A 13,099-nucleotide genomic window follows, 5' to 3' on the forward strand; every position below is an offset into this window, starting at 1 on the left:
CCCATTGACTTGTGTATGGTTGTGTAGTTTCCCATTGACTTGTGTATGGTTGTGTTGTCTCCCGTTGACTTGTGTATGGTTGTGTAGTTTCCCATTGACTTGTGTATGGTTGTGTAGTTTCCCATTGACTTGTGTATGGTTGTGTAATTCCCTTTGACTTGTGTATGGTTGTGTAGTTTCCCATTGACTTGTGTATGGTTGTGTCTATTCCCATTGACTTGTGTATGGTTGTGTAGTTTCCCATTGACTTGTGTATAGTTGTGTAAATTCCCATTGACTTGTGTATGGTTGTGAAGTGTCCATTGATTGTGTATGGTTGGGTAGTTTCCCATTGACATGTGTATGGTTGTATTAATTGTCCTATTGACTTGTGTATGGTTGTGTAAATTCCCATTGACTTTGTATGGTTGTGAAGTGTCCATTGACTTGTGTATGGTTGTGTAGTTTCCCATTGACATGTGTATGGTTGTATTAAGTGTCCTATTGACTTGTGTATGGTTGTGTAGTTTCCCATTGACTTGTGTTTGGTTGTGTAGTTTCCCATTGACTTGTGTATGGTTGTGTAGTTTCCCATTGACTTGTGTATGGTTGTGTCAATTCCCATTGACTTGTGTATGGTTGTGAAGTGTTCCATTGACTTGTGTATAGTTGTGTAGTTTCTCATTGACTTGTGTATGGTTGTGTCAATTCCCATTGACTTGTGTATGGTTGTGTAGTTTCCCATTGACTTGTGTTTGGTTGTGTAGTTTTCCATTGACTTGTGTATGGTTTTGTAGTTTCCCATTGACTTGTGTATGGTTGTGTAGTTTCCCATTGACTTGTGTATGGTTGTGAAGTGTTCCATTGACTTGTGTATGGTTGTGTAGTTTCTCATTGACTTGTGTATGGTTGTGTCAATTCCCATTGACTTGTGTATGGTTGTGTAGTTTCCCATTGACTTGTGTATGGTTGTGTAGTTTCCCATTGACTTGTGTATGGTTGTGTAGTTTCCCATTGACTTGTGTATGGTTTTGTCAATTCCCATTGACTTGTGTATGGTTGTAAAGTGTCCATTGACTTGTGTATGGTTGTGTAGTTTCCCATTGACATGTGTATGGTTGTATTAAGTGTCCTATTGACTTGTGTATGGTTGTGTAGTTTCCCATTGACTTGTGTATGGTTGTGTAGTTTCCCATTGACATGTGTATGGTTGTATTAAGTGTCCTATTGACTTGTGTATGGTTGTGTAGTTTCCCATTGACTTGTGTTTGGTTGTGTAGTTTCCCATTGACTTGTGTATGGTTGTGTAGTTTCCCATTGACTTGTGTATGGTTGTGTAGTTTCCCATTGACTTGTGTATGGTTGTGAAGTGTTCCATTGACTTGTGTATGGTTGTGTAGTTTCTCATTGACTTGTGTATGGTTGTGTCAATTCCCATTGACTTGTGTATGGTTGTGTAGTTTCCCATTGACTTGTGTTTGGTTGTGTAGTTTTCCATTGACTTGTGTATGGTTGTGTAGTTTCCCATTGACTTGTGTATGGTTGTGTAGTTTCCCATTGACTTGTGTATGGTTGTGAAGTGTTCCATTGACTTGTGTATGGTTGTGTAGTTTCTCATTGACTTGTGTATGGTTGTGTCAATTCCCATTGACTTGTGTATGGTTGTGTAGTTTCCCATTGACTTGTGTATGGTTGTGTAGTTTCCCATTGACTTGTGTATGGTTGTGTAGTTTCCCATTGACTTGTGTATGGTTTTGTCAATTCCCATTGACTTGTGTATGGTTGTAAAGTGTCCATTGACTTGTGTATGGTTGTGTAGTTTCCCATTGACATTTGTATGGTTGTATTAAGTGTCCCATTGACTTGTGCATGGTTGTGTAGTTTCCCATTGACTTGTGTATGGTTGTGTAGTTTCCCATTGACTTGTGTATGGTTGTGTAGTTTCCCATTGACTTGTGTATGGTTGTGAAGTGTCCCATTGACTTGTTTATGGTTGTGTCAATTCCCATTGACTTGTGTATGGTTGTGAAGTGTCCTTTGACTTGTGTATGGTTGAGTTTTGAAAAATCTCACATAGCTGCCCTCTGGACTTGGCATCTCTGAGAAACTGTACGGCTCCCCCGTGAGCCCCTATAGGTGTCTAATATTTTGGGCCTCTTTAACGCTACACGTTTTTCAAATCAGCGTTGATAGGTGGAACTGACCGTTAGCCGTCAATAACTAAAGTTTCTTTTGTACTACACTACCAAAACTTTCCCCACACACTCAATATACATTCATAATGCTTGCATGTCCTTTTTAAAAACATCGTCAAAAATGACATGTTCACGCCCCACGATACATAGCGTTGCTACAGCACTAAAAGTAAAGCGAGTTTTCGGAACATGCTGTGTGCCACAAATCTAATTTATCTACTGTCTTGGGTTTTTTTCGGGGGGGCGGATAGAGCGTAGGCCTCTTTTTTAGTTTATTCTCATCTGAATGGGTCTTGTAAACTTTCTGGTCAATAGGCTGCACGTTACGGGATCACTTAACGTGAACGTAAAAAAATTGTTTTGTTTATTGTCACTTTGGGCTTATTGCGTCTCGCGAAATTTTAACGAACAACGACACATTTTCTGACCGCGTTCATGTTCACGCTTCTATAGGAACAAACCTCCATACATTCCATATCTCTGGAACCCTATATCCTACAAACTAAATAAAAACGATTAATTCACCCACACTCCTTAACTTTCTCTAACTTTATTTCACTTTCAGAAAGCGTGTCAAGTTTTTTTTAGGGTTTGTTACGTCCAGTTAGGGTCAATAGACAAACTCCTAAAAATGTACCCCATTCAGCCGCATGTGGTCTCTTTTGTTAATAACGGGCCGAGTGCTAACTTAGGCTACAAAATGGATTTGGCAAAATGTACATTCTGAGACCTGACCGACACACTGCTCTAACCAATTTTGTGAATGGACTTATTCAAAAAGAAACTTTGCTTAACAAGTTTGACCAAATGCAAAGTTCTTTTTTACAGCTTCAAAACAGCCTTTGTCGTACGTGTATAAGTTTCACAAACTTCCGTGTTTGGGTAAACTCTGAAACTGCAACACTATACCTCCATGAACAGACCGTATTATAAAACGGTATTCAAGTACTCATTTGAGTTTACTGGCAAAAGATAACGTCCATAGTTTAAAAACAGCAAGATACGTTTTGCATCCATAGTGCAATTTCTGTACGGAAATTTTTGTAAGTCCTTGGTCGCCACCCACTTTCAACCTAAAGTGGTCCCACGGCGACCTCCTTCACCAAGCAACATGTGGCCTGTCTCAAAACCAAACACCACACCGCGCACAATACACTGACCAGAATGTAAGGAGCGGTTATAGGCCCTTTGTGTAAGGCCCCCCCAACCCCAAAATGTTATTAATTGTAAAGTTCCCTGAAACACCTTCCAACCTATAGCCGGCCCTACCCAATATTTGCAAATTATAAAGTTTCCGTTTCATCCCATCCTTGTCCATCATGATAATTCTCATGCCGTTTGGAAGTGAATGTTTTTTAAAATAAATATTCTCCATTTAATCTTTTCAACAAATGAGTCACCTGTCAGAAGGATTTCTAGGTAGTCTGATAACAACATCGACCAGTGGTTGACACATGGTCGTCTGCGAAACATCAATCTGTGAGTTACTTCAATCATTCAATGCAAATTCGTGAGATTTGTTTTGGTTTTGTCCTGGCACCCAGCCTCTTCGACCCTTTCGACCCTGCGCAGCAATGAATGAACCAATCCGGAAAACCATGCTTAGTACAACATGAAAGTAACCCGACCAAAAAGGGCGGATCGAATGGCGGGTGGGCAGGCAAGGGGCAAAGAGTGAACCAATCCGGAGAACCATCTGCGAAACACTGTCCAATGAGTCGCCTGTCAGAAAGATTTCTTGGAAGTCTGGTAACAACATCGACCAGTGGTTGACACACGGTCGCTGCCCAAACTTTCTCCAATCAGATGACTTGTAAGTGGGAGTTTGGGTCAGGGTTTTGTAGACTTGCAACCCGACGTCTGAAACCACACAGACGTATTGAATTCCACACACTTAACCGTGTTGATTTCCACAAGGATGCCATGCCACTGGACCTTCTAATTTTCAATCCAAGATGGCGCGGGTTACGCTTTTAATAGTGAAAGCACACAACTTCGTGTGACTAGGGTATTTTTTTCTCATTATTTTCTCGCAACTTCGATGACCGATTGAGCTCCAATTTTCTCAGGTTTGTTATTTTATGCATATGTTGAGATACAGCAAGTGAGGAGACTGGTCTTTGACAATTACCAATAGTGTCCAGAGTCTTTAAAGGATTTGGGTACTTTTTGTAACACAAGACACAATGTGCACAGATTTACTTTAAACTTCTTCTAAGAAAGAACAAGCGTTCTGGGCCTTCCTAACAATGGAATCAACATGAGTCACCCACTTAAAAATCGTCAGACTACAACATAATGACTGTAAGACGCATCACATAATAATGGAAATAAATTGATATTTTAATTGATATGCCAATTCTACGATCGCTTATTAAGATGCATTGTCTCAGGTGCATTGACACTTATTATAGGCCCTTTTCGAAATGACTGGATTAGGCTTTGGATTCGGCCTCACAGGCTAGCTTGGCTCCTCGATTGTTTTGACAACATTGCGCGTGCTTTGCGTAGCCGCGCCCAGGGTTTCAGACGAGGACGGAGCCTGAAGCCGAATCCAAAGCCGATGCCGTGGTTTCGAAAAAGGTCGTAAATAATGTCAACAAAATCGACTACAACAAAGTAGTGTCATGTACCATTCCCGTAAGCCTTTTCTGAGATGGCGAACACCACGTACACCGTTTCCGTGCGGGTAATTATTATTTAAGAAAATTAATGTATTTTCCAAAAATAGCTCAATGGTGTCCGCCATATTTCAAAATGGCTTGCATTTTTTCTTCTGTACATCAACATTGCTATCTTAAAAGAATGTTTTTTTTTAAGGATTCCCTTTTTTGAATCGATTTAGAAGAAAATAAATGCCCAGTTAAAAGCACTACGACAGTGGCAATTTTTATGACAACAAGTAAAGAGCAGCATTGTGCATAGAGGCACTGTAGCCGATTTCACGAAACACTAGGATTAAGAAACCTATACATTTTGATAATAATGTTCAGTTAGAAGTAATTTGTCAAGGCCAAAATATACTAGTTTTATACCCTAAAGTTTGAAACTGAATTTGATAAATAATTAATAGTTAGTAAATAAGTTTTTGTTTTTGTCCCTGTCAGCCATAATAGGAGCGTTATTGATAGCAGGGCCCAGTTTGATAGAGCTGCTTAACCACAAAAGAAAAAGAGCTAAGCACAACAATATTATGCTTACCAGTGTTATACCATGCAGCCAAAACACCATGGCGCACGTATTTCACAAAGAGTTAGAACTAGTCCAACTTAGGACTATTCCTAAAATATATTAAACACATGAGGCTAAAGTCCCAAGTTAGGATGAGTAACTCGAGATAAGACTATATAGTCTTAAAAGCAGTGGACACTTTTGGTAATTCGATGTCTCAATTTCATGACTTTGCTTACCGCGGAATTCTGCACTTACTACTATTGGTAATGACTCAAAATAATTATAAGCATAAAACCTTACTTGGTAACAAGTAATGGGGAGCTGTATTGATAGTATAAAACACTGTGAGAAACGGATTCCTCTGAAGTAGTGTAGTTTTCGAGAAAGAAGTAATTTCTACAAATTATGATTTCGAGACCTCAGAATTTAAATCTTCGTGTGGCAGGGGTGTTTTTTCTTTCATTAATATCTCGCAATTTCGACGACCAATAGAGCTCAGATGTTCACAGGTTTGTTTTATGCATGTGTTGAGATAGACCAAGTGAGAAGATGGTCTTTGACAATTACCGACAATAGTACCCAATGTCTTTAACTCTTTGTGAAATCCACCCCTGCTCATTGCCAGAGCAGGCATCAACAGCTCTATGAAATTGGGCCCAGGTTTTTAACTAAATTTTGGGTATTATGTGCCAAAGTGTGACAGTATAAGGTATCTCTCCCTAGTTGCAAGGCTAGAAAATAATTTCTAACACTGAAATTATACAAAACCAGTTCCGGTCGTGAGCTTATGGTCCAACGTAATCACTGCCCTCCATCGGGACTGTGATCCCAGAGTAAAGTTCAAGCCCAAATATACCGTACATCAAGTTTCGAAAGCATCGTGGCAAATAATTAACATTAATATAACAACAAAATAATAGTACCGCGCTTAAAAGCAGTGGACACTATTGGTAATTACTCAAAATAATTATTATCATAAAACCTTTCTTGGTGACGAGTAATGGGGAGAGGTTGATGGTATAAAACATTGTGAGAAACGGCTCGCTCTGAAGTGGAGTAGTTTTTGAGAAAGAAGTAATTTTCCACAAATTTGATTTCGAGACCTCAGGTTTAGAATTTGAGGTCTCGAAATCAAGCATCTGAAAGCACACAACTTCGTGTGACAAGGGTGTTTTTTTTTTATATTAATATCTCGCAACTTCGATGATCGATTGAGCTAAAATTTCCACAGGTTTGTTATTTAATGCATATAATGAGATACACCAAGTTTGACAATTACCAAAAGTGTCCAGTGTATTTAATACATTGATACCACGCTTAATACTACGTTTCTATAAGCGCTATATATGGTGCTAGTGTCCTTGAAAGCTATAATAAACCAGGGCAACAGTACCGAAGTACAAAGATACAGATATAAAGAAATAAGCAAAACAAAAGTAGAAATAAACATGCCAAGGAGTTAAAGGCAGTGCACACCATTGGTAATTACTCAAAATAATCATCAGCCTAAAAACTTACTTGGTAACGAGTAATGGGGTCCAGGGAGAGGTTGAGAGTACAAAACATTGTGAGAAACGGCTCCCTCTGAATTAACGTAGTTTTCGAGAAAGAAGTAATTTTCAACGAACTTGATTTCGATACCTCAAAATTAGAATTTGAGGTCTCGAAATCAAGCATCTGAAAGCACACAACTTCGTGTGACAAGTGTGTTTTTTTCTTTCATTATTATCTCGCAACTTCGACGACCAATCGAGCTCAAACATGCAAATTATCACAGGTTTGTTATTGTATACTGTTGAGTCACACCAAGTGAGAAGACTAGTCTTTGACAATTACCAATAGTGTCCAGTGTCTTTAAACAAGTTAACAGAATTACCCGGGCCTATAGGACAATTTTTCTAACAATGACTTTATCACACCATGTTTGCACACTTCCATATCGACATCCCCCACAAAACACGGTATGTCCACGCCCTCCATACACATCCCGTCTGGCGCCCCATCCATACCGGCGTTGATCCCACGATACACGGCACCGAAGTCCTCGTCGGTCGGTTCATTTAAGGCGCCAGGCTGCATATCCACGTCATCAACAAGAAATTCCCCACGTCCATACTCCTTCAGGAAGATAATGTATTTATTCCCCTTTTGCAGTGTTACAGCAGTGCAATCCCATAATGCGTCCACAATTGTGAAACTGGTGAAATTGACATTTGAGTTGTGCTTTAGCCAACACTTTGGCTCGAGAGTATACACGCTCTCCTGGCCGTAGAGTTGTTCAATCTTGTCTGTGAGTACCGTACCGTAGACGACCAACTGCGCTTGGCGGGCTCGCTCCTCTAGGGTCTTCTTCACCACCTCGCCGAAGGGAGGACTGCAGGAGAGCACGCCCGTGTCTACCAACAAGGCTGCTACGATCAGAAGTCTACACGCTATCATCATGCTTTTAGAGGAGACTCTGCTGAAGTTTGATATCTGTTAAAAGTAAAAGACAATTAAGACGATCAGGGTCCGAGCGAAATGCTAGGATTAAAGACACTTGCGCAATTGGTAAATTGCCAACGACCAGTATTCTCACTTGCTGTATCTCAACGTATGTATAAAATAACAACCCTGTAAAAAAAAATGAGCTCAATTGGTCATCGAAGTTGCGAGATAATAATGAAAGAAAAAACACCCTTGTCACACGAAGTTGTGTGCGTTTAGATGGTTGATTTCGAGACCTCAAATTCTATATCTGAGGTCTGGAAATCGAATTCGTGGAAAATTACTTCTTTCTCGAAAACTACGTCACTTCAGAGGCAGCTGTTTCTCACAATGTTTTATACCATCAACATCTCCCCATTACTTGTTACAAAGTAATGTGTTATGCTAATAATTGTTTTGAGTAGTTACCAATAGTATCCACTGCCTTTAATCCTAACTCGAGTTAGGACGAGTAACCCGTCCTAACTTAGGATGGGTTCAATGCGTCCTACGTCTTAGGATACGGAACTGAACCCGTCCTAACTCTTTAGATTAATCCTAAGTTGTTAGGAAAAGTTTGGTGAAATCGACGGCCGAGCATCTAATCGAAACGTCGAGTTGAAACCGACTCAGGTTCTTTTTCCAGAACCCCAACTCATTTAGAGATTATCATTACATGGTGTTACTGCAAACCTTTCTATATCGTATTTCCACCATGCAGAATTTCAAATCCTACTTACTGATAATCCTACAATCAAAGAGTTCAGAATCTTTTTAGCGTATAGCATTCGGAACATTTCGTCAACTGTCTATATAATAGGTCTATACCCGCATTTTGAAGTATTTTCAATCCACAAAATCTCAATATGATGCACTTTATGTTTACTACCAAAGCATCTAAAAGCACACAAATTCGTGTGACAATGGTGTTTTTTCTTCCATTATTATCTCGCAACTTCGACGACCAATCGAGCTCAAACATGCAAATTATCACAGGGATGTTATTTTATGCTGTTGACATACACTAAGTGAGAAGACTGGTCTTTGACAACTACCAAAGGTGTCCAGTGTCTTTACATAGAAGTGCGTACACTGAATAGGGTGCAGTAAGCGCACAATATTTTGCGTTAAGCAGAAAATAAAATCGGGCTCAGATCAGCTGAAACACTCAACCGTTTTTAGACTTTTCTATTGCAACACTCATAGCCCGAGATGTTGCCAACCCAGATTGGAAAACTATGGAATGCCATAAATGCAAAGCAAGAACAGCTAGCTATACGACGTTTGTAACAGCGTTACCCAAAATATTCACTCTTAAATTCACAAAAAATGTTCACTCTTATATTATGTGTTCAAAACAAAGCAATCAATCATGTGAGGTTATCTATTAAACGTTTTCTGGAAAGTGTTGAATTTGATTAAAAATATCTGTTCACACGTTTTGGTGTTTTAGTAACACTAGCGGGTAACACGCGCTATGCGCGGGTTCCGCTAGGTTTCCGCGCCGTATCGATTTCACAAAGTACTTAGATTGATCTTAACTTTGTATCAATCTTAACTGCTAAGCAAAGAGTGACGTCACAATACCAATTAAACTGTCTTTGTCTGTACTACGTTCAGTTTATTGTCCTGTCCCGTATCATAGTCCCTTTTCTGTTTTCATTTCCCGTATTATTTCCCAAGCCGGCCACTGAATTTTTTTCCCGTCCTGATCACTATTTATTTTTTTCAAGTGTTTTCCCCGTTTTGCACTATTTGTCAGTCGAATGAAATTTGTTCCCGGCCTTCTTTCATTATCCCCCGTTCGCGCACTTGTACGCGTTTTTGCAATGTTTTTTTTTTGTCCGTGTACAAATTCCTGTACTGCGGGTCCCGCTAGACAGGTAAACTTGGCAGTTAACTCAACCTGAATTACTGATACGCATAACAATGTCTACTGTTGATGATCTGATTATAGTGTTTGGGGACGGATGCATGTGTCTTTAAAAAAATCGAGCTGCGTGACTGGTACCGTTCCCCGTCCCCCTGCCCCTTCCCTCTCCTCGTGCGCCCCACACGTGCTCTAAAGCCTGCCTCCGTTCTCCATGATCCCCGTCCCAGAGCAACAGGTAAATAAAAGGTGCCGTTCCCCCGTTCCCCTGCCCCTTCCCTCTCCCCCCGCCCGAAGTGCTCTAAAAAGCCTGCCTCCGTTCTCCATGATCCCGTCCCAGAGCAACAGTTTCAAATAAAAGGTGCAGTTCCCCCGTCCCCCTGCCCCTTCCCTCTCCCCGCCCCACGTGCTTTAAAGCCTGCCTCCGTTCTCCATGATCCCGTCCCATTTATTATAGCAACAGTTAAATAAAAGGTGCCGTTCCCCCGTCCCCCTCCCCTTCCCTCTCCCCGTCTCAACGCGCTCTAAAGCCTGCCTCCGTTCTCCATGATCCCGTCCCAGAGCAACAGTTTCAAATAAAAGCTGCCGTTTCCTCGTCCCCCTACTATTCCCTCTCCCCGTCCCAACGTGCTCTAAAGCCTGCCTCCGTTCTCCATGATCCCATCCCCAACCTCGCTACCATGGGCAGCGCGCCGTATCACCCGCTAGCTCTCCGTACGTCTCTCACCCCTGGGAGGGAAACTCCGATCCGTGTCTTTGATTGGCTATCATAATACACGCGCAAAATTTAAAACGCCGTGCATCTCCAAAAAGCTTTATGTATACGCCGAATCGCGTGCGTATAAAGATGTACGTATCTACTTTTTTTGTCACGCAACACACTGAACGCCAAGGCAAGTTTATGACTTTTATTACACACAGCACACACAATAGTGTGTAAACACCTGCAATCGGGGACCCTCTTTTGTTCAACTCTTTGTGATAGCAACCGGGGACCACAATGATTTCCTTTGTGATAGCAACTGTGGACATATTGTCCCTTTTGTTATTAGGTCCCCAGTTTGAATGTGGATACCTACCCACACATACACACACATACACAAATCGGCTATTTATAAAGACATTCGGCCCGCCATACCAACCAGCGCCGGTTTGTTTATCAACAATGAAAAGGTATACTATTTATAGCCATCTGCTTTTCTGGACGGAACAGTCGAAAAGCAGATTTTATGTTTTTTTTTTATACGCATTTTTCTACTTTTCTGCTACCTGAAAATCAGATCGATCATTTTGTGAAAATGCATTTTCTATTTTTCTGGGGTTTTTTTACCAGAAAATCTTCTTTGCTGGCTGACGAAAAAGGGGAATTTGCTTTTCTGCTATCAGAATAGTTAGAAAAGCAGATTAAACGTATTGTGAGAATGTAATTTTCTATTCCTCTACTTTTCTGCTACTTGAAAAGTAGATTTTACTCTGGTAGCCGAAAAGTGACCATCTCCTTTTCTCCTTTCAGATACCGGAAAGTAAAACTTTACTTAGGCGGCCGAAAAGTGGCAATTTGACCAGTGCTTTTAAAGGACCGCCTGTGATTTACAAAGAGAGTTTAGGACTGAGATTAGCCAAGTTTATGAATAAAACACATGATGGACTGGCATAATTCGGTCATAGTGCTACCATCTCATCTCGAGAGCGTCCGCTAACATCGGTCGGCCTACGACCCTCTCGTCTGAGCCAACGTTTAAGCTGCTTTAAAGACAACGGACACTATTGGTAATTGTCAAAGACCAGTCTTCTCACTTGGTGTATCACAACATAATATTCCCAAAATACCAAACCTGTGAAAAGTTGAACTCAACTGATCGTCGAAGTTGCGAGATAAGTAAGTGCTTTCAGATGCTTGATTTCCAGACCCGCTGGTCTCGAAATCAAATTCAAATATTTTAGTGGAAACTTAATCCTCACAATGTTTTATACCATCAACAGCTCTCCTCTGATCGTTAACAGATAATTTGTTAAGCTAAAAATTATTTTGAGTAATTACCGCAGTGTCCAGTGCCTTTAAACAAAAACCAGCTTAGCACAATAACACTATGCTTAACAGAATAAGATAACCAGCCAACTTCGGTGCACCATTTGTGACTACTCTCATGGTCAGTTGCTGCTAAGCGGAAATGTGGCAAGAAATATTTTCTGCTTAGAGCGGCTAGAGTCCCTTGTGATGCAGTAGACGTGCATCAACAGCTTCATTCCCATTATGTGAGTGTAAAGAGTCACGGTTTTCAAGATGAGTGCAAGTTGACATCTAAAATGGTAGACTTGTGGACAGTAGAAAATCGGGGAGCCATCAGTTCGCGCGAGAGCAGTGATCTCGCGAGAGCACCGCTCTAAAATGCATCTAAATTAATGGCAGACATATGGTGAATATAACAATGCAGAATGACTGCAGTGCATGGTATCTATTATACACATATTGACTGGCAATGAGATAACTAGTATACGTCTATTCCCCCGAGGGACTTTGAGTGACCAGAAGAGGGACCGATTTCCCAAGGGGATAGACGTACACTATAGTTACCGAATATACCAGTCAATATATATGTTTTATAACACACCTCGGTCTTAAATGTGAAATAAGAACAGAAATCTGGAGAAGAAAGGACATTTTGTAGTTGCTGTTCATGGTTCAAGTCAAGAGAGGGCGCTGTGCCGGGCATTATTTTCAAAGACTAGTGCCCGCTCGGGAACTAGTACCCGCAAACACGCGCGGGGGAGCACTAGACTATATTATTAGTTCATCCCACGTGATCGAATGCAGAACCAGCAAGAGGTGTGTTATAACATAAATTATTCACAAGAGGTATAGGCCTAGATGTGGCACCGTAAGTGGATATTGAGAGGCAAATACATTATAGTCTTAAAGACACTGGACTCTTAGTAATTGTCAGAGACTTCACAGTTGGTGTATCTCAACATATGCATAAAATTAAAAAAACTGTGAAAATTGGAGCTCAATCGGTCGTCGAAGTTACGAGATAACTATGAAAGAAAAAAACAACCTTGTCACACGAAGTTTTGTGCTTTCAGATGCTTGATTTCGAGACCTCAAAGTCTAAATCTGAGGTCTCGAAATCAAATTCGTGGTAAATTACTTCTTTCTACATTCAAAGGGAGCCGTTTCTCACAATGTTTTATACTATCAACAGCTCTCCATTACTCGTTGCCAAGTAAAGTTTTATGTTAATAATTATTTTGAGTAATTACCAATAGTGTCCTCCCACAGCGTGCACAAATCAAATTTCATAACAAGAAAAAATGGCGGCTATACTTACACAAAGTTATACACACGGCACCAGTTATGCGTTGTTGTTTTTAACGGTCTAAAGCACTGCATGCAAACGAACTTGTTGCTTCAGTA

General features: G+C 40.6%; 1 protein-coding gene across 1 annotated transcript; it reads right to left on the bottom strand.

Moving 5' to 3' along the window:
- Window positions 1–7,220: 7,220 nt before the first annotated feature.
- Window positions 7,221–13,099, bottom strand: LOC139944457 (uncharacterized). The gene is made up of 2 exons (XM_071941513.1): window positions 13,014–13,099; window positions 7,221–7,823 (listed from the first exon to the last, which is right to left on the bottom strand). The coding sequence occupies exon 2, from the start codon at window positions 7,788–7,790 to the stop codon at window positions 7,221–7,223; it is 570 nt and encodes a 189-aa protein (XP_071797614.1). The 5' UTR covers window positions 7,791–7,823; window positions 13,014–13,099.

Source organism: Asterias amurensis, chromosome 1 (genome assembly GCF_032118995.1).
Source record: "Asterias amurensis chromosome 1, ASM3211899v1".
Classification (NCBI taxonomy): Eukaryota; Metazoa; Echinodermata; class Asteroidea; order Forcipulatida; family Asteriidae; genus Asterias; species Asterias amurensis.